Source organism: Strix aluco, chromosome 15, assembly GCF_031877795.1.
Source record: "Strix aluco isolate bStrAlu1 chromosome 15, bStrAlu1.hap1, whole genome shotgun sequence".
Lineage (NCBI taxonomy): Eukaryota > Metazoa > Chordata > Aves > Strigiformes > Strigidae > Strix > Strix aluco.
The window spans coordinates 15,326,540-15,352,045 of NC_133945.1; the positions used below are offsets into that span (position 1 = coordinate 15,326,540).

At 39.4% G+C, this 25,506-nt stretch overlaps 2 protein-coding genes across 2 annotated transcripts; both read right to left on the bottom strand.

Annotated features, from left to right (window-relative positions):
• Positions 1-120: 120 nt before the first annotated feature.
• On the bottom strand, positions 121-16,086 carry RRN3 (RRN3 homolog, RNA polymerase I transcription factor). The gene is made up of 18 exons (XM_074840847.1): positions 15,984-16,086; positions 15,654-15,773; positions 15,115-15,171; positions 13,940-14,029; positions 13,723-13,852; positions 13,169-13,228; positions 12,125-12,188; positions 11,591-11,660; positions 9,842-9,940; positions 8,520-8,615; positions 7,893-8,028; positions 6,826-6,956; positions 5,552-5,682; positions 4,521-4,705; positions 3,851-3,959; positions 3,274-3,426; positions 2,212-2,299; positions 121-1,521 (listed from the first exon to the last, which is right to left on the bottom strand). The coding sequence occupies exons 2-18, from the start codon at positions 15,744-15,746 to the stop codon at positions 1,363-1,365; spliced, it is 1,851 nt and encodes a 616-aa protein (XP_074696948.1). The 5' UTR covers positions 15,747-15,773; positions 15,984-16,086; the 3' UTR covers positions 121-1,362.
• Positions 16,087-19,065: 2,979 nt separating this feature from the next.
• On the bottom strand, positions 19,066-23,261 carry LOC141930443 (transmembrane protein 238-like). The gene is made up of 2 exons (XM_074841273.1): positions 22,827-23,261; positions 19,066-19,949 (listed from the first exon to the last, which is right to left on the bottom strand). The coding sequence occupies exons 1-2, from the start codon at positions 23,228-23,230 to the stop codon at positions 19,940-19,942; spliced, it is 414 nt and encodes a 137-aa protein (XP_074697374.1). The 5' UTR covers positions 23,231-23,261; the 3' UTR covers positions 19,066-19,939.
• Positions 23,262-25,506: the final 2,245 nt, after the last annotated feature.

The window sequence follows — 25,506 nt, forward strand, 5'->3', positions numbered from 1 at the left end:
GGCTGACTACGTTGCTTAAGATGTAACAGTAAAAGAACAGAAAGAGGCAGCTTTCAAATGATGTTTTGTTTGCTGTTGATGTGAGAAAGGTTCTTCCATGCTGGGAGAGAATGCAATTACTTCACACGGAAATCTATTTTTTATTACTCAGGACTGACAGTAAAGAGGACTAAAATTAAAAACAAAAACTGTCTCAACTTATCCAATGATGAACAGATCCACTGATGCATTTTGCAGTATCATCCTGAAAAGTCATTTTTGCAGACTGTCACAACAAACATCCTAACTTTGAGAAGCTAGACTACACAGTTACATACAGAGATGTGTTTTTTCAAAGGTTTAAGAATTACACTGTTTGCAACAATATTTATTGGCTCCGAATAGAAAGGTTGTCTTAAAAGCCTCCAAGTTAAGATTCTAAAGAGGGCAATTAAGAGTTTAGTCCCAAATGCATAACATCACACAAATAACATTTTTTTTCCACTGTTTATATTCCTACTCTAAAAGCCAGCAATCATGAAATGACAGGAAACCTATGCAGAGAAACTACACTGACACAGACAGCACAAGGACACAGTGACACCATCACTTCCTTTCGACAAGGGAAACATTTTTTTGTATTTTCAACATTCACATATAAACTTCAAATCCTGAAAATAAATACCTGTCTCAGAGTGCTTCAAAAGCACACAAAAGAAAACTATCTACAAATCATACATTCAGCTACTCCATTTTCAACACTTCCAACAATCATCACTTTTATAAGTCTGAACTTTCATAGCTGGAAAAGTTGTGTGTCAGCTACAGGTTTAAGGAGTCATTAACTCTTATCATCTGAATACACTTTCCACTATCAAGTGGCTTTACCAAATGCTGTTCTACAGATAGGAAAAGCTTAAGAGATGTGTGCAAAAGAATCACTGTCAGACTTGATTCATGGCTTCCCTATCGTGGGATCACACCATTGCATTGAAACCAGTCAGAGTACAGTTTGAATTCTGGTCCCCACACAAATCAGTAGGAAGAAAGACCAGAATTTCACCCCTGATATATAAAACCTTGTAGAGAAACATTAGTAAACAATTTTTTTAAGTCAGGAAAAACTATAGAAAATCCTTCTAAGTCATAAAAACCATTTCAATGTGAAATTTGTAAAATATCACCCTATTTATTCTCTAAGCTTTTCTAGCAACATACGACTTTATCATAACATATAGGTAGAAATCTGATGATTAAGAAACAATAATTTTTCTTAAATGTAGTTACTTAAATATTCGCCAGTTTGGAAAGTTGGGCTAAAGTCTCTTTACAGAGCAAAAAATTGCACACAATTTTCAACCTTTTCACTTCTGATGCTCCACGTCATTGAGGGTATGGCACAAAACACTCTGGAGGGGAGCCAATGCTGCTCACTGGGCTCCGGGTATTTGACTCATAAGAATTTGGAGCAATTCCAACCACACCATCATTCTGAGGGGTTTCTCCTTTCAAAAAGTCATCATCTTCATCTTCAGTAGTACCCTGCATAAATTTAAAAGGATCAGTGACAGCAGAGAGATACTCCAGGTCTCTATTAAGATTTGACAGAAGTAATGAATGCTGAGACAAAAAAGGGTATTTCTAAAATAAGTTCTGAAATGTTGCAATAATCAAATCTGCTAATCAAAATGCTACAGAAAAGTTTATAAAGTTACCAGTTAACAAAGCTGCAGCACCATAGTATTTTTACAAGTTATCACAGGAAGGAAAGAAAAACACATCGTTTGAAGGACTCAAAAATCTGACATAGGATAGACAATTCTGCAAGAAGGTAAACAGACTACGTAGGAGATAATTCAGGATTTGGGTTGTACTACAGTTGTCATAACTAGTTAGAATGGTAAGAAAATTTTATGTACTCTCATTATGAAATACAAAACTAATTCATATCTACAAAGTGGATTTCCCAGTGACATCAGCATGTCCATATTCTGAGAGTGCTCATAAGCGTTCACAGTGGTCCTGTGCTGCCAAACGAACTCCTCTGCAGAAGAGGGGAAAAGCGTTCTCAAAGCAAGGACAGATCAGTCCCTAAAGCTTCCTAATTTCAATCACGATTTCCCCTAAATGTTTAGTGTACTCATATCTACGAAAAAAAAATAATCCTGCAATAGAAGCAGCTGATAAGGGATTTGGCAAAAGCTGAACTGCATTTTGATCAGAAAAGATTACCTTTTTAATGGGCTTCTTTAGATTCTCAAGATCTTCAGCACTCAGCTCTTCCCAAAACTGATAAAAAGGATCAATGGTCTTCTTTGATCTGAAAGAGGAATTAAAACACAGTAAGAACTAATGTATTCAGTAAAAGTCATGGGTATTTCATTTTAATAATACAGTATTAAATGCTTGGCATTTTGATAGCCCTCTGTAGGATTTTACAAACTATTCCATTAATCCTTATATAATCCCCAATTAATCCCATGAAGAAATAACTCCATTTTGCTCATAGTATAAATTATTTGCTTGAGGAGTTCTGATACAGTCAGTCCTCCTAATTCCTCGCTGGATATTTTTAACAGCTACACTATGCTCGCAAGTAAGCGTAGTTTTCTTCCAAATTTTTGAAGATAGTATCAATAATATTATTATTATTAACATTATAGATGCACACATACAACAGATGTAATTTTATGTAATTTAATAGTATCCGTTATTATTAATAATTTCTACTTCTAAGAAAGGTCTCCCTTCTGTGGAGACAGATTTTTTTTTTTTCAAGAGATAAAAAAAAGCCAGAATGGTGCCCTCTAATATTAAAAAGCAATTAAATCATCATAGTGCTAGACATTTTGAAAACCTGCAAATAATCCACTACTCATTAAAAAAGCAAGATATTTTAAATAAACTGGAGTCTCCAATCAAGCAGCAATACTCTCAAGGTGCAAAAAACCCAAACCAAACAAGACAACACACCGCCACAGCTCCAACAAAATATGTATTAGGCTAGCATTATGGTATTTTAGAGACTGCTTAAAACAAGGAAAACCAAAAGAAACGTCACCAAACATATTAACTAGACCTATCACAAAACTGGGTCCTGTTCCTTCCTCATCATTATATGCCACAGTGGGGATAAATTTCAATTCAAACCTTCGACAATCTCTAGTTAAAATATGCAACATGAAAGGTACTAAAGATCAGGTAAGAAAGTGAACTGTAGAAACACTGACAGTTTCTTACAGTTTTAGTTCATTATTTTCTACAAGGCAGAAATGAGTTATTTTTAAACTATACCTTTTGAGCATGTAGGGATCAAAGGGGAAGAAACTGTCAAGCGGGTTAGTGCATGTCTGCACAAGGTCACCCCCAGCACCACTCCGAACAACTGGTATAAACTGCCTATTGTTCCTCTCAATAATTGTGTAGCAGAACACCAACTGGTATTTCCTTTAAAAAGGTAATAAAGAAGATAAGCATTTCTAGCACATCAAAAGCAAGAATTTCAGATGGTATTAAAATACGACGTTATTTTTTTAACAAAGATCATTTCTATCTTCCATCTTCCCACTGATACTAGTTTTCAAGATAGTCACAAGCTAAGGAGTCTATTCTCTTCCTCTACACTCTTAGAAACTTCACTCCAAGTAGAATCACATTGGCTCCAACAAAAAGCAATCAGTTTCACAGCACCATAGGTTTTCATTGAAACTGAACTTATCCCACCTACAATATGGGCAGTGTCCTATGAGTTGTCTTAGATAATACTCAATATTGTGCCTAACGAAACCCACGTTCCAAGTACCGTGCTGTTTTTAGACATGCACACACAAATATCTGCATCAAGCTGAAACCGAAATAAATGAGTAGGTACCTGGTAATGGCAGCAAACAAGTTCACAATAGAGGGTATACAAATCTTCAGGGGGTTTAGCTGACACATGACAATGCGCTCAAAATTTAAACTCTGCAGATATGACAGACCTTGAAAATAAGGACAATTGACAAATACAGGTTATATATGATGTTAGCTGAACTTAATTTCTAAGAATTTCCAGTCTGACCTGCTTGCACTCTGCTCAACACCACAGAAGCACATCCTAGGGCATCTGCTTACAATAGAGATCTAGCCCACAGCTTGTTTAGCAGAAAAGCTACTCTAAATAACAGTAACCGGCCACAGCCGAGGGATCCTTCTAACAGACACTACACGTACACACTCATTACAGGGACTGACAGAGGCACAGAGTCATCAAGACAGATCATTAATTGAAGACCACACTAGTTTTATATAGCTGAAATTCAAACACATTCAGTAGGTGGGGCCAGACATCAATGTTGAGTTACCAGCATTGTTTTCAACAGTGGGGGAAAAAAAGATTATTTAGCTTGGTAGCTCAACAGGTGTACAAGCCATCTCATTTTATTTAGAGCACAACAACATAAACTTGCCATCAGATACTTGATAGAATTGACCATTACAAAACACATCAACAGTCAAACTTGCAAATGAATCCCAATACCCTTCAAACCTAATATACTCACCTTTCCTTAAGTTTCCATCTAGAAGTTGCTTATGACGGAAAATAAACGTATAGAACACCGTCTGACACGTAGAATAAAATGGCCCATGGAGAGCTACATCACAGTAAGCGTTAGCCCCTGTATCTTGATTATCAATGTATTTATGCATCCAGTTTACCAGAAGATCCAGGCATGCTTTTACTGTACTATAATGGAGGGAGGAAAAAAAGTGTAAAAATAGCATCTAAAATGGTATAGAAAAGATGTTAAACAAGTATTCAAGGATCCCAGTGGTTATAAAAACATCAGTAAGAAAACCTCATTATAAAAAAAGTAGAATCTGTTATGAACTTTCTCCTTTATCTCAGCATAAAATGACTCAATGTATCAGCACTGAAAACCCCAGTCAGTGAAAGCACAAGACGCCAGAAGAGATGAATCCATGAATGCATGTTACATGTGAAACACAGTAAACAATTACAATCCCGGGCTACAGGTAGTACAGAGAGAGAAATGCCTCCCATGTCCAACAAGTAATTCCAGTATCAAATTAAGTTCAGCATTAAAGTCACCACACCTGCCCAGAACACCATAAAAATATACAACATGTACATACAAAAGACAACATTTTCACCCATCTGCTAAGGTATTTTAATCCATCTGTATCAAAACACTAGAACACTTGGCTTCCCTGTCTCAGAGTCTACATAAAATGCCCAACATAGGGCACTAAAAACATCTGAGCATCAGATATACTGGGCATCCATGACTCTGCCTGAAGTCAACATAACCTACCTGTATTCAGCATTTCTTGGTAAGTGAAGCCTTAAACAGCAAGTCGTTAGTCTGCACTCTGTAAATGCAAAACTTTCCTGGAAACTTCAAGACAATACTGAAACAGTAGTGTAGAAAGGACAAACGAGACTATTGATTTAGGCTTACTAGCAAAGCTGTGGGAATAGAAGACTCTGTGTGCATTCTGTGAATTCTGTACTTAACCTTGGCAATCACCATAAATTGTTTGGTTCTGCTCATATATCAAAACAACTTACACAACAGGAATAAATTTAGCTCTTGCCAAGAAGCTGCCAATATAACTCCCAGCAGTCTGCCTGATCACTGAAGGATTGTTTGGATCACGCAGTTTTTTCCAAAGATGGTCTAAAAATGCCTCAGCCAACCCCTGGAAACAAGATGCACAGAAATCATGAGTTGTTACGCTGATGATGCTGTTTAAGTAACAGATTCCTAATATGCAATTCGTGTAATTTCCATAATCAAACCATTTAAAAAAAAAAAAATCTACCTATAACTGTAGTAAATAACTATTCCTACACATGATGGAAGAGCACTCTTTTCTGTGACTTTTTCTATGCTTACTATAAAAAGTAAATGGAATCTGAAGTCTAGCAAAAAGTCAGGAATGGATACACAAGAAGTGTTTAAAAACAAGAACGGTAAGAAGGTAAACGTGAAGTGACTGTTCACTGTCTCTTGTAGCAGAAGAGGTCAGGGGCATCCAATGAAAAGAGCAGGAAGATGAATTTAGAGAAACAAAAGTGATTCTTCACCTTTAATGGTTACATCATAGAACTTTTTGCCACAGAAGTTCATGATCCCAAAAATTCACATCAGTACAAGAAGTGCAGTATCATGAGGTATTTTCTCCTTAAATTTGTCCATCATGGGCTGTTACCATGAAAGAACATCACTTTGGCTCAGGAAGTTACTGGACTGCTGCTAGAGGCTGAGAGGGTATTCTAGCAAAGCATCATAACATGCTCACCTCAATCTGATATTCTTTCCAACACGTCCATTATTCACCATTGCCAGAGACAGGGCATTAGCTTAACTGGATCTTTAGCTACTCTTATGCAAAAAGTACGTGTGTTCTTATACAGCAAGAGAAAGAACAGCAGTTTGCCTCCCTCATTTTCCCATCTCTCAACAATGTACAGCAGATGTGATTTTCAAACTGAAGAGCTAACACAGACCGTATCTTTAAGATAGTTTTGGGATACTGAGAAGCTTGGTGGAGCACTGTGTCTCAGGTTCAAGAGTGCAACTGATTTTGGTAAAACAGGTCTGTTAACCAAGTTCCTTCACAATAGCTTAGATTCCATGTTTGCAGTTTATGAACAACATAGGAAGAGCAACCACATAAAGAAAAACTTGAAGAAAGGAATAACAGGGAAGGAAAAGAAAGCAAAGATACTAATGAATCAGACTAGAATTACCACAGAAAACAACTGTTCTGTAAAAAAAGCCAAAACGAGGATGCAGAAATGACAGAAGACATTGCATCTTAAAAACAGCTTCTACTCACCAATTTAAAGCTACAGATGTAAAACATGAAATACTGTACATGACATGAAGCATGGGTTGGTAAAATGAGTTTGTCAAAAACAGAAACCAGATCCCGATACAAATCCTTTGTGTTGTTGATATCAAGTTTGCCTATGCAACAAAAAAAGAAAACAAACAAAATGAGCTATTTCAGGTTTTTTTCCTGCCCTCATGCTGCAGAACTGGCATTTATATCTTTCTAAACCAGTAAGAAATATGTAAAGAAACACTGTCAAGATGACTTCTAGGCTTATCAGACATCTAAAAAATATTTATAGTAAGACCTTCTAGTACTTCAGCTCTACTGCTTTTTACGGTGGTATATATGAATAATATCTGTGTGTGCATGCACCACACACGTATAAAACTGGCAGACATGCAAACTTTTCAATAATGTGTTAATTCAGAAGAGCCAGAAGAAAACACTAAGAAATAAGTTACCTGACTTACATGAAGAAGATAGCAAAATAGTTTCTAAATATTCTGTTTTAAATATATAAGAAATTCAAACCCTTAATAAATGCCAGTGTAAGACATTTCTTTCAGGTTTTTTCCTATAACACAAAGTCTTGCTGTAACAATTCCAACTGAGTGACATGGCTAGTTGTTTTAATCTACTTCAAGTCCTTGTGGTGTCAAAAGGATTCATAATTCTAATACTCAAAGCAATACAGTAGAGCAAATGATAAAACACTGTGGTTAATCAGAAAGTACCTCTAATCCCCTGAATTTTCTACCACAACGAAAACCAAAACTCTATTCACCCTTATAGGCTGTAATGCAACAGTTTGGATACAGTGTCATATTTATATAATCAGAATGTCTCCAACTGAAGAATAAACCTTTAAAGTCATAAATATACCTTTGCATCCTCTGCCAATAACACTGGGCAGAGGCAAGAATGCAGACTACAGCCTGCTGATGGCAGAATTCTGCCCCTAAAGGGTGAGGGCTCTATCTTGCAGCAGCAGAAAGCAAGAAATCCTCTTATGTTTTTCTTACTTGCTTGCAAAACAGCAAATTTGGTTATAGCTCAAGTGTTCTTACCATCCACGTGGCAAATATCTTTAATATAGGAAAACAGGATGGTCATCAAAATATCAAGGCGCTCTGCAAGTGGATGGGCCATTCTCTCACTGCTGGAAGAGACAACTTTGTTTCCTTTTCTTTCTTCATCTTCCTCCTGGTAGATAAAATGGCAGTCATGCAGCTTTTAACAACATCATAAAGACATCAATTACAGGGAAAGCAAAACAAAATTTCTCTTTCATTGATATGCTAAAGTTTTGTCTTATTTTAAAAAAAAAGCAGTATTACACAGCTTAGTGTAAGCAAATTTTTGTAAACTAAGCCAACTATCATGAATTGTTTCATTAGTTCTATGTATAGCTGCTTGAGGTTTTTCACAGTGAAACTGATTCACTGCATGTACACTGGGTATTTACATGAATAAAGTCAACACCCAGAGAACACATTACTCATTTTTCAGCTGTTCAGGTTTCAAGAGCTGTGTGCAGTGCAGTAACAACAAAGCAATAACATATTCCTACATTGTCTCAGTTTGCAGTGCAGTTAACGACAAAGCAATAATGTATTCCTACGCTGTCTCAGCTTACAGCCAACTCAAAAGTGAAAATTTTACTAAAAATCTTTTAGTAGAACAAGATAGCCAACCATGTCAAAAAGCCCCTCCTCTGTAGATTTTTCCTCGCTATCAGAGTTATGAGCAGTTTCTTCAGCATCTTCAATATCTTGCTGTGGACTACTAACCTGCAGTTGCAAACAATAAATTAATTTTTATAAGACAATGACAATAATATGAAATTTTTTTTTTATTATTTATATAAGAAATGACACATGAGTAACTTCTAGACTAGATTTTGTCCTTAACTAAATAAACATTTTAAAAGGGAATGATATGTAATACAAAAACACACACACCAAACTGCCTGAAACTTTACCTCCAGAATATAAGCTTTCCCCAGACTGTTATATGCTGAGGTTCTCCAAAATAAAAATCATTAATCATTTACAATGCTACCACTCCTGTCTTTTTTAAGACTGTAAATCCTTTTACTTCAAAGGGATGATAGAACAGATCAATCACATAAAGAGAAGCACATTCTCTGCACATTAGCACTGATCACCATGAAACAGTTATTTTGATTCTGGCATGGAGATTCCATGCAGGGTTGTTGTGGTTTAATCCCAGCCAGAAGCTAAGCACCATGCAGCTGCTTGCTCGCTCACTCCTCCCCACTCCCAGTGGGATGGGGAAGAGAACTGAAAAAAAATAAAACTCACAGGTTGAGATAAGCCCAGTTTAATAACAAAAATAAAACATAATAACAATGAAAATAAAATATAATAGCAATAATAATAGTAATGAAAAGGAAGATAAAAAGAGAGAAGGAAATAAAACCCAAGGAAAGACAAGTGATGCACAGTGCAGTTGCTCACCACCCGCTGACCGACGCCCCAGCAGCGATCCGCCCCCCAGCCAACTCCCCCAGTTTCTGTACTGAGCACGACGCCCTATGGTATGGAATAGCCCTTTGGCTAGTTCGGGTCAGCTCTCCTGGCCATGCTCCCTCCCAGCTTCTTGTGCCCCTGCCTGCTGGCAGAGCATGGGAACTGAAAAATCCTTAACTTAGGATAAGCACTACTTAGCAACAACTAAAACATCAGTGTGTTATCAACATTATTCTCACACTGAATTCAAAACACAGCACTGTACCAGCTACTAGGAAGGAAATTAACTCTATCCCAGCTGAAACCAGGACAAGGGTATAACAGTACACATCACACCGTCACCCTCAGGTGGGGGAACATTCTAGGACTAGGAATGGAGTGTAAATTTGGTTGGTTTTATACTCATGATCATGAGCACTACTGCAACATATTTTTGTCGAGCTTAACACTGAAGCATATTTAATTTTCTACTCTGTGTATTTTAACAACAAGCTTCCTTAAAAGATGATACAGAACGAACTTACATCCAACTTTAACAGCTTTTCAATAATAAGCTCCAGAATTTGAAGCCTCAGAGTTGGAAGGTACACCGTGACTCGTAGCAGGTTATGAACATAACATTCCTATAACACAAAATTAATTGATATCCATAATAATGTTAACAGAAGGTCTAATTTCTGTCAAAGATTTTTAGAAAACAAGTTTCTTGATTTGTTATCTAAAGAGCCAGAATTAGGTTTAAACAGACTGTATTCAATCTAGAATAAGTTAATGTATAAACCAAACATCAATTTTCAGTTGTTAAGGTGTGTTATCATTAACCTCTTAATCTACTATTTCCATGCAAATTTTTCCAACTATCTCTAGACAGAAAGAGTATAAATACTCTATAAGAAAAGTTATTCATTTCCATAGGAGTTTACATCTAAATTTTCTCTTGGAAAATTAAAAGAACCATACTCATCACTACATCTAGAACCAGCTTTAGTAGAACTGTTTAAAGTGAGACTGAGTACATCTTTATTTCATGTTATTATAATATACCAACAACAATTCTAAATTCCACAGGTTAGACTCCTCAGAGTCATTCTGATTAGAATTCAAGCAGGTTAACAGACAAGTTCTGTGAGCGTGCACGTGCCCATCCATGTATACACACCTACGTACAAAACACACTGCTGCAACTTTCATATAGCAAAATTGTCAAGTCAATACATAAAATCAGGTAAAGCACCACATTTAAGTACACCATAGTCTCTTTGTGAATATGCATTATAACACAACCTTTAATTACATGAGCACATATGATTTTTCCACAGGCCATGTGGCTCGCTCAGTCCATAAAATGGATAGAGCTAGTTTAACGAGAATGTCTAAATTGGGAATATTTAACAACAATGCATGGACCATATTTTTATTACACGTCATTCGAACCTTGCCCTGAAAACACAGTTAGGAACTTGTTCATGACTTGCTCCTCACTGAGCTGCTATATAAATAAATAAATAAAACTTCTCCTAACACCATGTAAGAGCTATTATCCCCCTCATTTTACAGATAGGGGACTGATGCCCAAAGTTATTTGGATTAAAAAAAAAAAAAAAAAACTAGCAAGACATACAAAGAACTTCAGGGGTTTTTCAGCACTTGATGAGTTCAAAACACAGCTCCAACTGAACTTGGCTGGTGGAGCAGGGCTCTGCCAATATATCAAGTCGGAACAAGTAAATATAAAGATCACACAAGAGCCTGTCAAGTTTCCAGCTTGTTTTTCACCACACATGAGCACTATACCAAAGATGCAATAAAACAACTGAACGCCCTATGCTACTGGCAACTTGGATTTCACCTATAACATCCATTGCTTTCTGACTGCTTATCAAATCCCCTGCTCTTTCGATAAATACTTTCCAGTTTTGACAACAAATGAGACAGGTATCCTACCGTCTCCCTTCTATACAACCCTGAGATTCATCGTCAAAGAGGTCCATCTTGTGCATTGATTAAGAAAGCAATCCTGTGGAAAAGATATGCAGTTATGTCATTAAAGACTAGCATAATGCTTATGCACAAGGAACTTAAGTATGCTTGGAGAACCTTGTACTAAACAGGCACATCCATATATATATAAAAATATAAAAAATAACAAGAATCTTAAACAATACACTCAAAAATCTGCATTGAATGTCACCAAATCAGTTGTCATACTACAGAGTATATTTATACATTAGAAAACAAATGAGCAAATAAACAAAAATATTCACAGCTCTTACCAGAGTTCTTTCTGATTTATTAATGAAAGGAAAGTTTTCCACAAGTATTGGCATAAGAAATTGTGGTGTCCTACAAAAAACAAACAAATCAACAAAAACAAACCCAAAAGTTATAGGTTATTACCAGGAGAGCAAATATTGAAGCTCCAGCACTCTAAAGACAGACTGGAATAAGCTTATTTCACAGTAACTTTATTTTAAAGGTAAGTAATAGTATTAAATCTGTTTTGCAAGGATCACCGAATAGATAATAGTGGCAAACTTTCACTGTGGACTTATTAGAAGCCACTTCAAATACATTGCTACAAACATGACTTTCCCTACTTCCTGTTTCCATTAACGGGATTTTCAGCTGCTGATGTCTATAGAAATTTCATGATTGGACACAGCATTCCACCACTTAGTGAATATTAGGAAAAATCATGCAATGAAACTAAGTATTATATTTCAAATAAAAGGAAAAAAAGTAAATTCATTCACAAGTTTTAAATCTACAAGGAAAGGGCACACAAACCCATGGGATTATATACTTACGAAGGAACATATCTTGCAACAGTTTGCAATGCTCTATGGCATGTATTAAAGTTTTCAGGAAGGTCTAGAGAAAGAAAAATGTACTCTTATGCATTTGCTTACAGAAAACTAAATCAGAAACCAGCAAAAGTAGACCATAACAACTGAACAGTTTAGAGATTCCCAAGGAAATTGCATTTGCCAAAATTTTTTTTCTGGGTGAGTTTTTTGCTTTGTTTTTTTAAGTTGAACTGCCTTACTACCAAAATAAGTGTGAAAAGTAGTTTCAAATAAAATTACTGACACTGCAATCAGTAAACTCTGAATGTGCTGCCAGCCCCAATATTGTTGTTACACGCTCTCATACTGAATGCTAAACTTGGAGATTCAAAATTTAGCCCACAATACACAAATATTTAGAAGATATGTTAAATCCAACTCTGTAACTCTAGATTAAATCTATTGAAAGAGTATGCCTCATTTTCGTAAGAGTCAAACAGCTAATTAGGCTTCTATAGCAGGCTTTTTTATTCAGTGTCACAAGTGAACAGCAGAAGAGTAGTTGTGTCACGTGAACTGAAATTAATTTCAGCATTCAAGATAAGAAAACATTAAATTCTTGAAAGACATTTAGCTATTTGTCTTCTCAATAAACACACTAATTATGTGGCATTTTTAAGTATCAATTGTATTTGAGCTTACCACAGGCAGACAACAAAAAAAGACTCAAGAATCCCCCAAACTACCTAGTTTTCTTGAGGTAAATAAAATGGAAAACAAACAATTCCTAACTTTTCTTTGGCTTTGAAACAATCTAGAACTAGGAATGTTTTCCTATGCATTGTCTCATTCCCACAGATACTGCACCAACAGGAATATTTTGAAAGTAACAAGGAGTGGGTCACCACACCACCGATTTGAGTCCAAGAAAGTCTTTGACTTGGGAATTTAAGGATGTATTCTTTCTTAATGTTAATTTTGTAAAAAAGGAGCAACATGCCCTGTATACTTCATTAGTAAAGGTATTACAGCAGCATATATAAGCCATGCTTCCTTTATACTCACTTTCATCATCATCATCAGAATCTGAAATATCCACATCACCTTCTCTGATGGTTATTCGAGCTAGCAAAAAATGAGATTATTATATCAAAGTTGTACAAATCTTACAGGTAACAGTTTCAATAACAAATCAAACACACTGGGCAACAGTTTTCATCAGGATTAAAGCATCAAAATTATCCACAAGACTTTCTAAAATAAGCAGAAGCTCATCAAAAAGACGATTTCATTCACAGAACCAGGAGGCTCTTGAAAACATCTGGCACGGTCCTCACCGCAGCTTTTGTTTTTTAGTAATAACAACATTGCACAGTTCATCCCTTTCCAAGACATCTTCGTAAATGGGGTCTGTATTAGCCACTAGAACATGTCTTCTAAAATCTAGGCACAGAAAACTATCTGTATCACAATTCAGCTATTCAAGTTAAGAAATAGACAACGGGGAAAAAAAACCCAACCCAATAATGAACTGTGTCATGCATTATACTTATGCAGAAGTTATCTAGAAAAGGTATCTTGATAAGCAAACAAAGAAGATGACGAGAAAAGTAACTTACGGGGGTGAAAATGTGATACAATCATCCGGAGGCATGGCCTAAGATGGACAGTTTGTGCTGACACTAGATTGCCAAGAAAACCCAGATATTCTTCCACCACCTCTCGGCTTCTTCTCAACCATGGCAGCTTCTGAACATAAGCAAAGACCAAGATGTCAAAGAAAGATGTTTTGAGTACCAAACTCTTAATCTTCCCATGTAACAAACAGATATTTACCAGCAAAATGCTGACCAGTTGTTCACGCTCTTTGGTCAAATATGCCACAGAAACTCGAAATTCATGCAGCCAATTAATGATCTGGGCATCCTTAAAACAAGCAGAAAAAACAGGTAACTATTCCAATAAACAGTATTACCTATTCCTAGAAAAATAACAAAATCCTTAGAAGCCAAAGATTAAGAGGATAAATAGAAATTGTTTTCACATTAACATGCAAGGAATTTCTTTAAGTTTCTGTCCTCACTAATAAAAGTTCTTGAATGCAAGAATAAATGCATACCAACTCCTAAACCAACAGCCTGCCTGGAAGGCTTAAGTTAGACTCAGCAAGGCATGCAATCTTCACTCACACAGAGCACGTTTAAAAGAAATTACATTCAATCATAATTTTATTTTCTTTTTGCTCTAGTTTAACCAGAAGGGACATTAAAGTCTTGAAATAAGACAGATACTGAAACAGTAGCAAATCCACACAGAAAATTCTACAGTGATTTTGCCTGTATGTCCAAAAGGCCTGCTAAAACCAAAGTATTTTACAAAATGTCCTTTTTAAAGAGAAAAGGAACTCCATATAGCATTATGCTTCCTGCAGCATTCTTCTCACAGCTCTGTAGTTTAATTAAAAGGAAAAAAAAAAAAAGAAAAAAAAGGACAGCAAATGTGGTGGATACTCACAGCTACACAGAACACCTATGAAACAATACTTCTGGATATAACTACTAAATGTGTATGTATTTTACTGCCTCATTAAACAAGTTTTTAGTGAGAACCGGAGAAGGTAAAAATTCATGCAACTTAAAGGCTGTGAAAGTCAGAAACCATGGTTTGATCTACAGAAGTATCTGTAAAAGAAGCATCAGTGACCTAGCAAGACGGTATCTGGAACAAAGACCCTGACACAAAGCAAAAAGTTTCTCACTCAAGAGCAAGGAGTCAGTCAGCATGAGACATCAAGATCCTGCATATAGATATATATATGTGTATAAACAATTGCTTTTTTTTTTTTCATTTAGAGTTTTAATTCTGGTAAGTTTCCACAAAGCAAAAGCTGTTAAATGCAGCTAAATGTTTAAAGCAAAGGATCTGGGTAAGCACCACAATGACTTGTCTGACGATTACACTGAGACAGCCAAACTTTAAATGGTCAGAGCCCTTACTACCAAAACTGTTACCTTTATGTCTGGATCTGACAGCTGATGCTTTAACAACTCAAAATCCGTGGTGTCACCCTAACAGGGGAAAGAAAAGTAAGTAAGTAACACTCATATTTTTTCCAGAAAAAAATACAAATGTCATCAACAGTAACATGAAGACTACAAGTAACAAGAAAGCTCAAGGAAGGCTGAAGCAGCAGTAACCGAGTGCTGTCCCTGACAGACAACTGAAGCCACTGGGTCATTTTTAGCTGCTCTCCCTGTAGACACAGTTGTGATCACTTTACAGCCCTTGGCGTAAGCCAGGCCTTACATCCATCCAGGACGTCACTCAGGTTGACTCACAGGGGAAATCTTTTCACTGGCACAGCAAAACCGGCTGGCACAAGCCTAGAGCGCTCGGGCCACCTTCAGGTTTTTTTGCTAAGCCTTCAGACTCGGTCTTGTGTAAGACGAAACGAGCTTTCCCACTGAATGACACCCCGGGAGCTTGTGCACCGGCACCGCGCGCGGCCTGGAAGAAGAGGAGCCCCCCGAGGAGGAGGGGCCGCAGTCACCTTTTCGTGCTTCAGCAAGATATCCGTCAGAGTGCCCCCGAACCGCACCGTCTTCTTCGGCGGGGAGCTGATGAACTCGTCCCCTCCCTGCATGGTCACGGCTCTGAGGGCTCCGCCACTCTGAGGGAAGGCCAAGTCGCGTGAGCACCCGTGGGCCTCACCCCGCCCGGCGCGCCCCTCATCCCCAGCAGACGGGCAGGAGTCGTCGTCGTCGTCACCACCGCCGCCGCCGCCGCCCCCCAGCCCGCCCGCCCACCCACCGCCCGTCTCCGGGAGCGCGGCGCCCCGCCCGCCCCCCGCAGCCCCGCCGCCACCGCCGCCCGGCCTTGCCTTGCGCTGGCGGCAGACGCGCGCCCCGCTAGCGGGGCAGAAGGCGGCGCGCGCCGCGCCCCTCGCGCGCTGCCGGTCCACGCCGCCACATGCCGCCCCGGGCGGAAAGGGCGGGCGCCCCGCCGGAAGCGGGCAGCGCTCCTCCCCCGCACCATAGAGAGGCGCAGCTGGAAGGGCCGCGGCTGCTCTGGGCCCGCCGTCGGTGGTGCGGGCGGACCGAGGAGCCGGGCGGGGGCACGGCGCGGGCGGCTGCCTCCCCGGTACGCGGCGGGGCTGAAGCCGGGCAGGAGCGGCGGACAGCTCCACCCGCGCCACCGTTTCGGTTTTAACGTTGGCGCTCGGCGGTAATGATAGCGCTTGTCCCGTACCGGCACAGGCGGCCGGGACCGAAGAGCAGCGTCGGTAAGCGCGTAAACCCGCGCCAGCGTTGGAGCGGGACACGTCCTAGGGAAGCGGAGTTTCAGATTTAACCACAACGTCAGGATGGAGCGAGCAGAATTTAAGTTCGTTTCCAAGCAAGTTCTCCCTGACCCGGGAGGCAGAGCCGGAGATGGCCCCGCCGGACCGCAAGGCCGGCGGCCAGGCAGTGAAGGCGCGTTTTTCAAACGGAAAAGGGCACTACTGCAATTTAGAGGAGAAAAACTAAATGATCCAAACAACGTAATCGAGATTAAAGAGGGCCGACTTTGACCTTGGGAAGCAATTGGGCATTTGCTAGACCAGAGGGACAGTTAGGGGGTTTAAGCACGATTGCTGGATGTTCTCATCCTCTCCATGTAGGCTAGGTCTACATCCAAGCACAACGCTGGTAGCTGTATCATTCCTTAAATACTCTAAATAAAACACGTTACAGACTCTTCTGTCTCTGAACTAGTAACCACTTTTCCTCTCAAAACATTGTGTGTACACACACAACTAATACTACTGTCGAGAAAAATCATTACCTGCGTTTACTTCAAAGGTCATGGGGTTTGGGGGGGGGGGGGGTGGGGGTGTTTTGTTGTTGTTTTGGTTTGGTTTTTTTTAAATACACACCAGCTGACTACATTAAAAGATATATCAACGTGGAGATCATATAATTCAAAAGTAATTAAACATAATATACCTAAAAACCTTCAATAACTTTTAAAGCAACATGGATAATTATGAATGAAAACATGCATTTTCTGTGTAGTTCTTCTGTACTGTTCAATCTGCTCAAAGCACCTTATTTTTTTAAAATTCAAACACGTTATGTTTACTTCGCCAATTCACCTAAACTAGTTACAGTGACATATGACATTATTTGAGCTTAGCCCTCTTAACCAGCTGTACATATTTGCTTATTCTCTACACAAGCTGCTACTGCAATAATTATCTCCCTCCCAGCAACTCTCACTCCCAGAAGTCACATCAAACAGGTTTTGTAGAATTTACTAATAACTTCAATCTAATTTCTCCCTGGAGAAGATGTTCCCGTTTAAGGAAGCTAAAAAATATATTCCACATTAAAGCTTTCTTTAGATACAGTCTACATCTAAAGAAGAAACATTTCTAAACATACATCTAAACAACATTTCATCCTACATAATTACAAGTTAGGGTGTTGGCTTTTTTCCTTTGGTGGAACATAGGATACTGTTCTGAGCTAGTTTTAAGGCTTAACCAGTTACAAAAAACTCCTGTATAATCTCACTCCTGTAACCAGAGTTTGGTTCTCCGCAGTTTTGGCTGTTTTTAAACAGAGTGCACAGGACTGTCCTTTAAAGGAATTCTAGCTTTAGACACAAAACTCCGTGTTCACACAACAGCAAGCAGCCCTAAACATGGACAAGCACTTCTTTCCAATCAACAATATAAAAGTTCTTTGAATGGACTTTGTGCTGCATTAAGCTACAACTGATAAGGATACCAGGAGACTAAAATAGTGTTAAATATTTGTTAATGTTTAACTGCTAATAAATCGGTTGCCAGTTTCTATTTAGTATTAGCCTTCCTTATTTAGAAGGCAAATAGACTGCAGGAAATGGTAACTGGTTTACATTTTCAAAAAGAAAGGATCATAGCTTACAATAGTTATCGTTGCTCCATAGCAAGTACCTTTTATCTCATTTAGACACACCATACTAGTAACATTCTAGCACTTCTCTGATTAACATCCTCCTTGACTGATGTGTCAGCTCCTATATTTAATTTTTAAAACATACGTACTGTTCATGATTGTAAACGTTTGAATCCCATGCAATTTTTCAGTGAAGTTGCAACAGCCAACAACATTCTAGCTACCATTCTATGCAACAATCATTAAGTATCGATATGGTTTTAAGATTAATTACACTGTCATCTAGTGAAGGCAAAGCCCTGCTCAATTCACCGGTAATTATGACTGCAACACTGGATCAGATTTTTTTTTTTTCCATCAGACTAAGTACCTGAATAGCTGCATACAAAGTTTTGGCTTAATTTATACCTGCTACTAATCATTCCACTTATTAAACATTACATCTCATAATTCAGCTTACAAATGAAACTATGGGGAATCAGAAAAAGCAGTATCTTTGTTCAGAACAATGAAATGAAAAAATTGTTGCAAATGACACTGAAACAGTGTTCTATAGATTTTAAGGGAGGAGTTTGATGCTTTTTTTTTTAATCAGACCATTGTCTGATGTGTCACAGTGGTGTCACGTTGCAGTTCCTCTAGAAGGAGGAAACAACTGTATACACATCTTAATCACTGCAGTTAGTAAAGAAGAAATCACGTTACAGACTTTCAAGTTTAGTGTTCATCTAACCTTGTCGAAAAACTGAGAGCATTTGGAAAACATTTAAAAATTAGAATATGGACAGAAATGTAAGAAATTACTCCAGTAATTTACAAGAGAACATTGGAAGACATTTCAAGAGTCCACAAGGAAGTACAGTCACAGTATTCCAAGTGAACATTTTCCTTAAATTCACCTCTAGTATTCAATGAGGTGTGGCATAAAAACAATCATACATTAAAAGTTTAAGACCTACCCATATTTGCTAATGGTGGGCTCAGACTCTTAGTGTTGGTTCAAAACCAGAGGACCTCATGAGGAATTGCTCCACACAAGAATTTTAGGTATCATTAACTTTAATAGAAATCTTTTCCCAGGTGCTACTTCTCAGCTACACCCAAATGTAAATTTGTTAATAAAGCATCAGAGTACTTATTAATCAACAGGGATTTTTTTTGGTGGTTCCCCTCCCCAAACGCTTCAGCATCAGGAAAATAATTCTCAACATCACTGTACTAAAAATGCGTTGTCTTATAATCATCATATTACATCCTTCGCAACTATGAAGAATGTACTGCTATGCCAACATCATTATTTTTACTTGTCTACTTATAAAATCTCAAATTCCAAGTTATTCCAAAATATCGATGAAACTTTACAAGAGTCACTGTAAATTGTGTATTTACACTATAAACAACTTCTACAATTGCAACTTTGTATCAATAGTTTAACATAGATATTTTAAAAGCACCCTTACAAACAAAAGTATTGCACTGGCATCATAAAAATTCACAGTGAGTCTAACTTCCAGACCTTGGTAAAACAGTGCAAGAGCTTTTCACTGTGCAAGAGCTTTTTATCCAAACATTCCCAGGTTATTAAAATTTAAAAAAAAAAAAAAAAGTATATTACATGCTGCAGTGATTTCTTCATGAATTGGGTTTGTTTCTTTTTTAGTTCTCACTTCTTCAGAGATGTAATTTATGTTTTGAAATGGTGAAAAATACCCACAAAAAACTATCCAGTCCAACACTGAAATAGGTGCATTTGGCAGAGATATGGCTCTATGTGTCCATTTTATACAGAGTCCACAATGGTTGCAACAATTATTCCATAATGAGAAAATCTTATTGCATTGAGTAGGGAATTCTCTTTCCATAATTTGCAGCATTTCCCCCACTTTTAAAGGCAGTAACTTCAATAGTCGTGTCTTCAACAGATCCTGAAGATAACACATTAAGAAAAGGTTACTCCAAAATAGTCTTAGAACAAATATTCATATAAAACTCTAAACTGTTATTTGAAGTCAGTCTTAAAAGTATTTTTCTTCATGTTTAACAGTCAATTGGGAACCAAATAAAAGACAAATCAAGTCAACAGCCCATCTCCAATGTCTCAATAACAGCATAAGAATACAGCATGCAAGTAACATCTCCTCAGGATATTATCTCAACTGCCACTTACTGCCCCAGGTCTTACTACAGCCAAATACATTATCTTTGCATCTCTTCTGTTTCTTCCTCTGGCTTTCTGAATCAGTAAATTTTTATCTGTCACATTTCCCCATGCCAAATAATCCCACACTTCAGTTACATAGCATGTGACAAATCACTAGTTCCTGCTTTGTGGAGAAGCCTTCCCTATGTACCTTTTCCATACCACTTCTGACTCTGCATCTCTCTTCAGGCTCAAGGATCCTAATCTACTTGTTATTACTTTAATAGAATTAATTCCATATCTTGAAAATTCTCACCCTTCTCACTCACTTCTACTATATAATTTTTAAGATAAGAAATCGTAACAGTGTGCAGTATTCCATTAATAATTTCAGAAAGTTATTAATGGCAAGAACCAGAAAATTATCTAAGTGACAAAAATGCATAAATAGTTTCTGTAAAAAAATTTCCTTAATAAGGCAACAGTTTATTTTCCAAACACTTGAATTTTTTTTTTTTTAATATACTAGTTGAAATCTGAAGTTAATGGCTCAGGAAGCTCTTGTTTCTTGTTGTTTTGTTGGGGGTTTTTTTGGTGTTGTGTTTTGTTTTGCTTGTTCCACAACCCCCCCCCCCCACACCCCCCCCCCAGTGGCAGTTTGGGGTTTTTTTGTGGTGGTGGTGGTGTTTTTACCCCTCCTCTCTCCTGACAATATCTGCTCAAACATGTTTAACCCGTTTGGTTACGTTCATAAGTATCTCCAGATGTGGAGAGGGCTTTGTCTATCAGTAAGGGATGATGTGATTCAGACAGTTGTTTATAAGAAGATACAAAAGAAGATACTTCAAAAGGGAACCCTGAATTATCTTTGGAGGTGCAACCATTTGCTATCCTTTCTTTTACCTTGAAAGTTAAAAAATGTAGAGTTCATGTTACAATGTGTATGTAACAACTCATACACTTCCTCTGTCTTGGTTCCTTCTGAATTATAATTAGTAATGCAATTGTACCAAAGTTTGTTTACTGTAGCATTAGAAGTTGCTGTTTACTTGGGAGAGCTTGTAATAAAGCACTCTATAGTTAATAATAAACCATAAATTATTTCTAATTTAAATCAGTAACATGTAAGATCAGAAATATTTAAAAAGAATGGATAACTTTCACTACTAGAAGTTTATTACAGCAAAATATACATCTATGTATGCATGTTAAAAGTAGGATCATCTACAGAGATGTTGTATACTGAACTCAATACCTATAACTGCCATAATCGTTAGATGAAAAAGGTTAGGCATAGTCATTTAACAAATGTCATTTCTTCCCTATGGATGTGGATCTCTGTCAGTTCTAAACCCATTTCAGAAAAAGAAGTCTAAAAAGAGAATGACTCATTTTCAATAGCCTGTTTTCCAATTGCAGATATAGTTAATTATAAACTAAACAGCAGTAACAAATATTTTAAAGTTGTATTGCTGCTGTTCTTATTCCACCTCCTACAAGTTTTCTATTATGCAATAATTATCTATATTGTATCTCCTTACTGTTAGAACTTCCTCTCAAGAAAATTCTGTGGCTTTCACGAAAGAATGTTATTTCCACACAAACTTCTCTGTAAACCAACAGTAGCTTCAAGACTTAGTTTCAAGAAGCAGCAGAAAAAGCTGACCTTGTACACAGGGAATCAGAACGGCAAGATGTTCAGAATCCTTGAATAGTTCAGACACAAAGCAAACTTGTTTTTACAGTTCCTTCAGAAAAGGATTTTACATAGCAAAGTGAAAGCCCAACTTTTTTTTTTTTCTTTCATTTTCAAGGCATCGAGCATGCTTTTCTTCCTAAATAAACATGCCATATTAATGAACACACTAGGGATACTTTGAAAGGCTTGATGATCTTCAGTGATGTTTCAAAGTTGGACCCAGACACTTTCTTTGCACACTGGATAGTAGCACATCTTTTCCAGATGACGAGGTTCAAGACAAGTTATTTAACTATTGATTGCATTTATGAGTTTCAAACTATTAGCTACACCTCTGCCCCTAAGTTAAATACAAGTCAGCATTTCACCTTTTTTGTTGTTCTCCAAGAAAGAAGCATTTCATGTTGCTAAAGAGGGAGCTTCCCCTCACAAGAGCTCCCGTGCATAGTGGTTAATGGCTCGTTCATTATTACCCCACACTTCTGGCGGCCTTTAGAGTTCCTGTGAGGGCCAGCTCAGAAGGGCAGGGCTCCTCGCTGCAATCGGACAGCCCTTGCAGCGAGCTCTCCGCGTGCCAACCCCATCGCGCTCACGCGAGCTTTACTCCGCTGCCCTTTCCCGTTCCTAGACGTCTGCAGGAAGTATCGTCCCTGCTAATCGAATGTGGGCCATCTCTCTCACTCGGTTTCCATTATCACCTGAGTTGAGAAAGATTCCCCACAATTTTTTTAAAACAAACCTGCCAGCTATGAGCAAGTTAAGACCATAGCAAGTTCCTAACTGAATCTCGGGTAAGAGAGTTTCCTCAAGTTCTAGGCAAACTTCAGGCTCCCCCTCCCCCCCCAAGCTTCCCTCCCACTGACCCCTGTCTCTGGAGGCCCGTCCCGGCACGCTGGCACGGCACGGGGACACGCCCCGGACCGGCCTCCCCGCGGCCCCGGGACCGGCCTCCCCGGCTCCCACCTGCTGGAGTCGGCGGGGCGGCCCCGCGGGCCCCCGGCGCGCTGCAGCTCCAGGTCGGCGGCGGCGGCAGCGCGGGAGCGCGGCGCGGGAGCGAAGGCGGAGGAGAGGCGGAGGCTGAGGCCGTGCACCAGCCCCCGCAGCAGGCTGTCCCCGCGACCCTTGGGCGGCGCCAGCCCCACGTCGTCGCGCAGCTCCTCCGGCGGCACCTCCAGGTTGCCGGCGTACCAGAACACCCACCAGATGAGGCTGAGGAAGATGCCGATGCCGCCCGCATAGATGAGCAGGTCGGAGAAGAACACGTCGGCGAAGACGCCGGCCAGCAGCACGGCCAGGCCCAGCGCGTCGAAGGCCAGTGCCAGCCAGAAGGCGGCCACGCAGCGGCCCAGCCCGCCGGGGGCCGCCATGGCGGGAGAGCGGCGGCAGCAGCGGCGCCACCGCCGCCTCGGGCCGCCCGCACCTGAGGGGAGGGCGGGGCCGCACCTGAGGGGAGGGCGGGGCCGACCAGGCCACGCCCCCGCGCCTGCACCTGCGCGCGGGCCGCTGAGGTGGAAGGCGGGAGAGCCGCCGCCCTTGGGGTGCCCCGGTGCCACCGGGACGGCGCGGGCGCTTCCCCTTCTTGTCTTAAGCCGCCCGAGGGGTGCCCGGCGCCTCGTTCGCCGGGGCCGGTTCCTACCGCTGGCCTTTCCCCGCCAGCGGAGTTGGACGCCCCCTGACAGGCCCCTTTCTCCTGCCCCTGGCTCGTCGAGGGGCTGACTGACGCAGCTGGGTCTTCTTCCAGGCCTTGCTCCACTCGGTAAGAGAACAGCGGCAGCGGGTGCGGAAGATCGGTCTGTAGCGACTGTCGGCATTTTGGAGTGGAGTTATCCCTTGGAAGGGGTGGTCGCAGCCACTTCCTTGTGCAGGCCAGCATGAGACAGACATATCTGGACCCATTTAGCTGTTTCTAGTTGAGGTGGTGTCACCTGTGAAGGGGGAAAAGGGCTTTCCCTTAGTTTGCCAATGCTCAGACACCCTAGAAAGTAGGCACTTCAAAAAAGGTGGTCTTGAGATGAGTGTACGTGTTGTAGACCTCCACACTTGCAAGAGGAGGCAGCTATTAGTAGGCAGCAGGGATCTGACAGACAAGTACGATGCACGTCTGCAAAGTCATGTAGACTACTTTAACTACTTGCTTGAGGTTTGCCTAAAAAGAGTAGTTAGAATACAGCTTCAGGTTAACAAGCAGAAAATTAGTTGTCAATGCAAGATGAAAAATCCAGCAGGTAAACCAGTTATATAAAGGGCAAAATACATATTTCAGTTCACTCTTGTACCCGTTAATGACATATCTTCTAACACTCCCAAGCCCTCAAGCACAAGAACTGCATTTGGCTGTAGACCCTCTTGCACATACTCTGACAATATCTAACATTTTGTTTAATGATGGGTAAATCACACTGTTCCAGTAACTAGAAATACCAAGCCAATGAAAAGTCTGACAGATGTAAGAGCATCTGCAGCTTCCACATGTTTGTGGAAGTACAGTGTGCTAAGAATGATGCCACTGAGGAAGACTATCCTCCAATGACAACAAGTGCTATTGGTCTACTGTAGTAAGACTACAGACTCAATTCCTGCCATAGCACTTGGTTCACTTATCATTGCTCCTGCTGAACGTTGAGAGTCAAGACTAGGTAAGGACACTTCTTCATTAGTGACATTATTCCATAAAATATATACTTAGGATATCACAAGCTGAAATCCTGTTAAAAAGCTAAAATCATTTTAAGTACTTCAACAGTAAAGTGTATTTCACTTTAAGACCTAATACCACTTCTGTTGTGAGAAAAATGATGGTACCAAAAGGCCTATACAGCTATTCTTCCTCATTATTTTGAAGTATATTTTGGATTTTATAGTTTGAACCTAGCTTCAATAAAACACCTATGGTTCTACTTCTGCCTCACATTATGGTGTTAAGTAACCTGTTGTCCCTCTCAAAAGCATAAGAGAAAGAAGAGAACATATCAGTTATCCAAGTCTGAGTGAGATTCCTATACCTGCTTAGTTTAGGGGGGTTTAATTCCATTAGAATCAGAATAGCTCTTAGGAAGTCAAGCTACTTTTAGGATTACATATTTATCCTGACAGCAGTAGGAATTCTAATAATCATATACAACCCTAAAAGAAATAATGACCATTTTGCTTAACCTGAAGATTGAGAGAGTGAAAAGGCAGATCTAATTACAATATAGTAACAAATACTGAGGGAGTTTTAAACAGAAATCAGTATTGGTAATCTTAACTCAGATTCTTTTTAAAAAGAGGTATTTAAGTCATAGTTCTAGCCCTGTGGCACTCTTATTGTGTGTACCAAAACTACCTCCCACTAGGGCCCAAGATGTAATTAACTCCGACAAAATGACTTTCTGAACAAGTTTCTATGATCTTCTCTGCATCCCTCCTGTCAAGACTTTGGTTTGATAATATTCAGATATTTCATTTATTATTAGCTGTTACTCTTCCCAGTAATGCTGAATTTAAGGGCTAATCTGAAAGTTACATTATCACCCTTGTCCTACCAAACATGCATACAAATACAGTGATTTCTGTAAGCATGGCAGGCTTACAGACCAGCTACAGGCAGAAACTAGTCTATGTTTTCTCTAGACAGATGGTATTTTTCTTCCCTATTTATCTG

Excerpts from the sequence above, each read along its gene's own strand:
- RRN3 (XM_074840847.1), bottom strand. The coding sequence starts at position 15,746 with ATGCAGGGAGGGGACGAGTTCATCAGCTCCCCGCCGAAGAAGACGGTG. Across the intron at positions 11,661-12,124 it reads GTTGCAAGATATGTTCCTTC|GACACCACAATTTCTTATGC; the intron begins GTAAGTATATAA and ends TGTTTTTTGTAG. Across the intron at positions 4,706-5,551 it reads GCTAAATTTATTCCTGTTGT|TACAGTAAAAGCATGCCTGG; the intron begins GTAAGTTGTTTT and ends CCTCCATTATAG.
- LOC141930443 (XM_074841273.1), bottom strand. The coding sequence starts at position 23,230 with ATGGCGGCCCCCGGCGGGCTGGGCCGCTGCGTGGCCGCCTTCTGGCTG.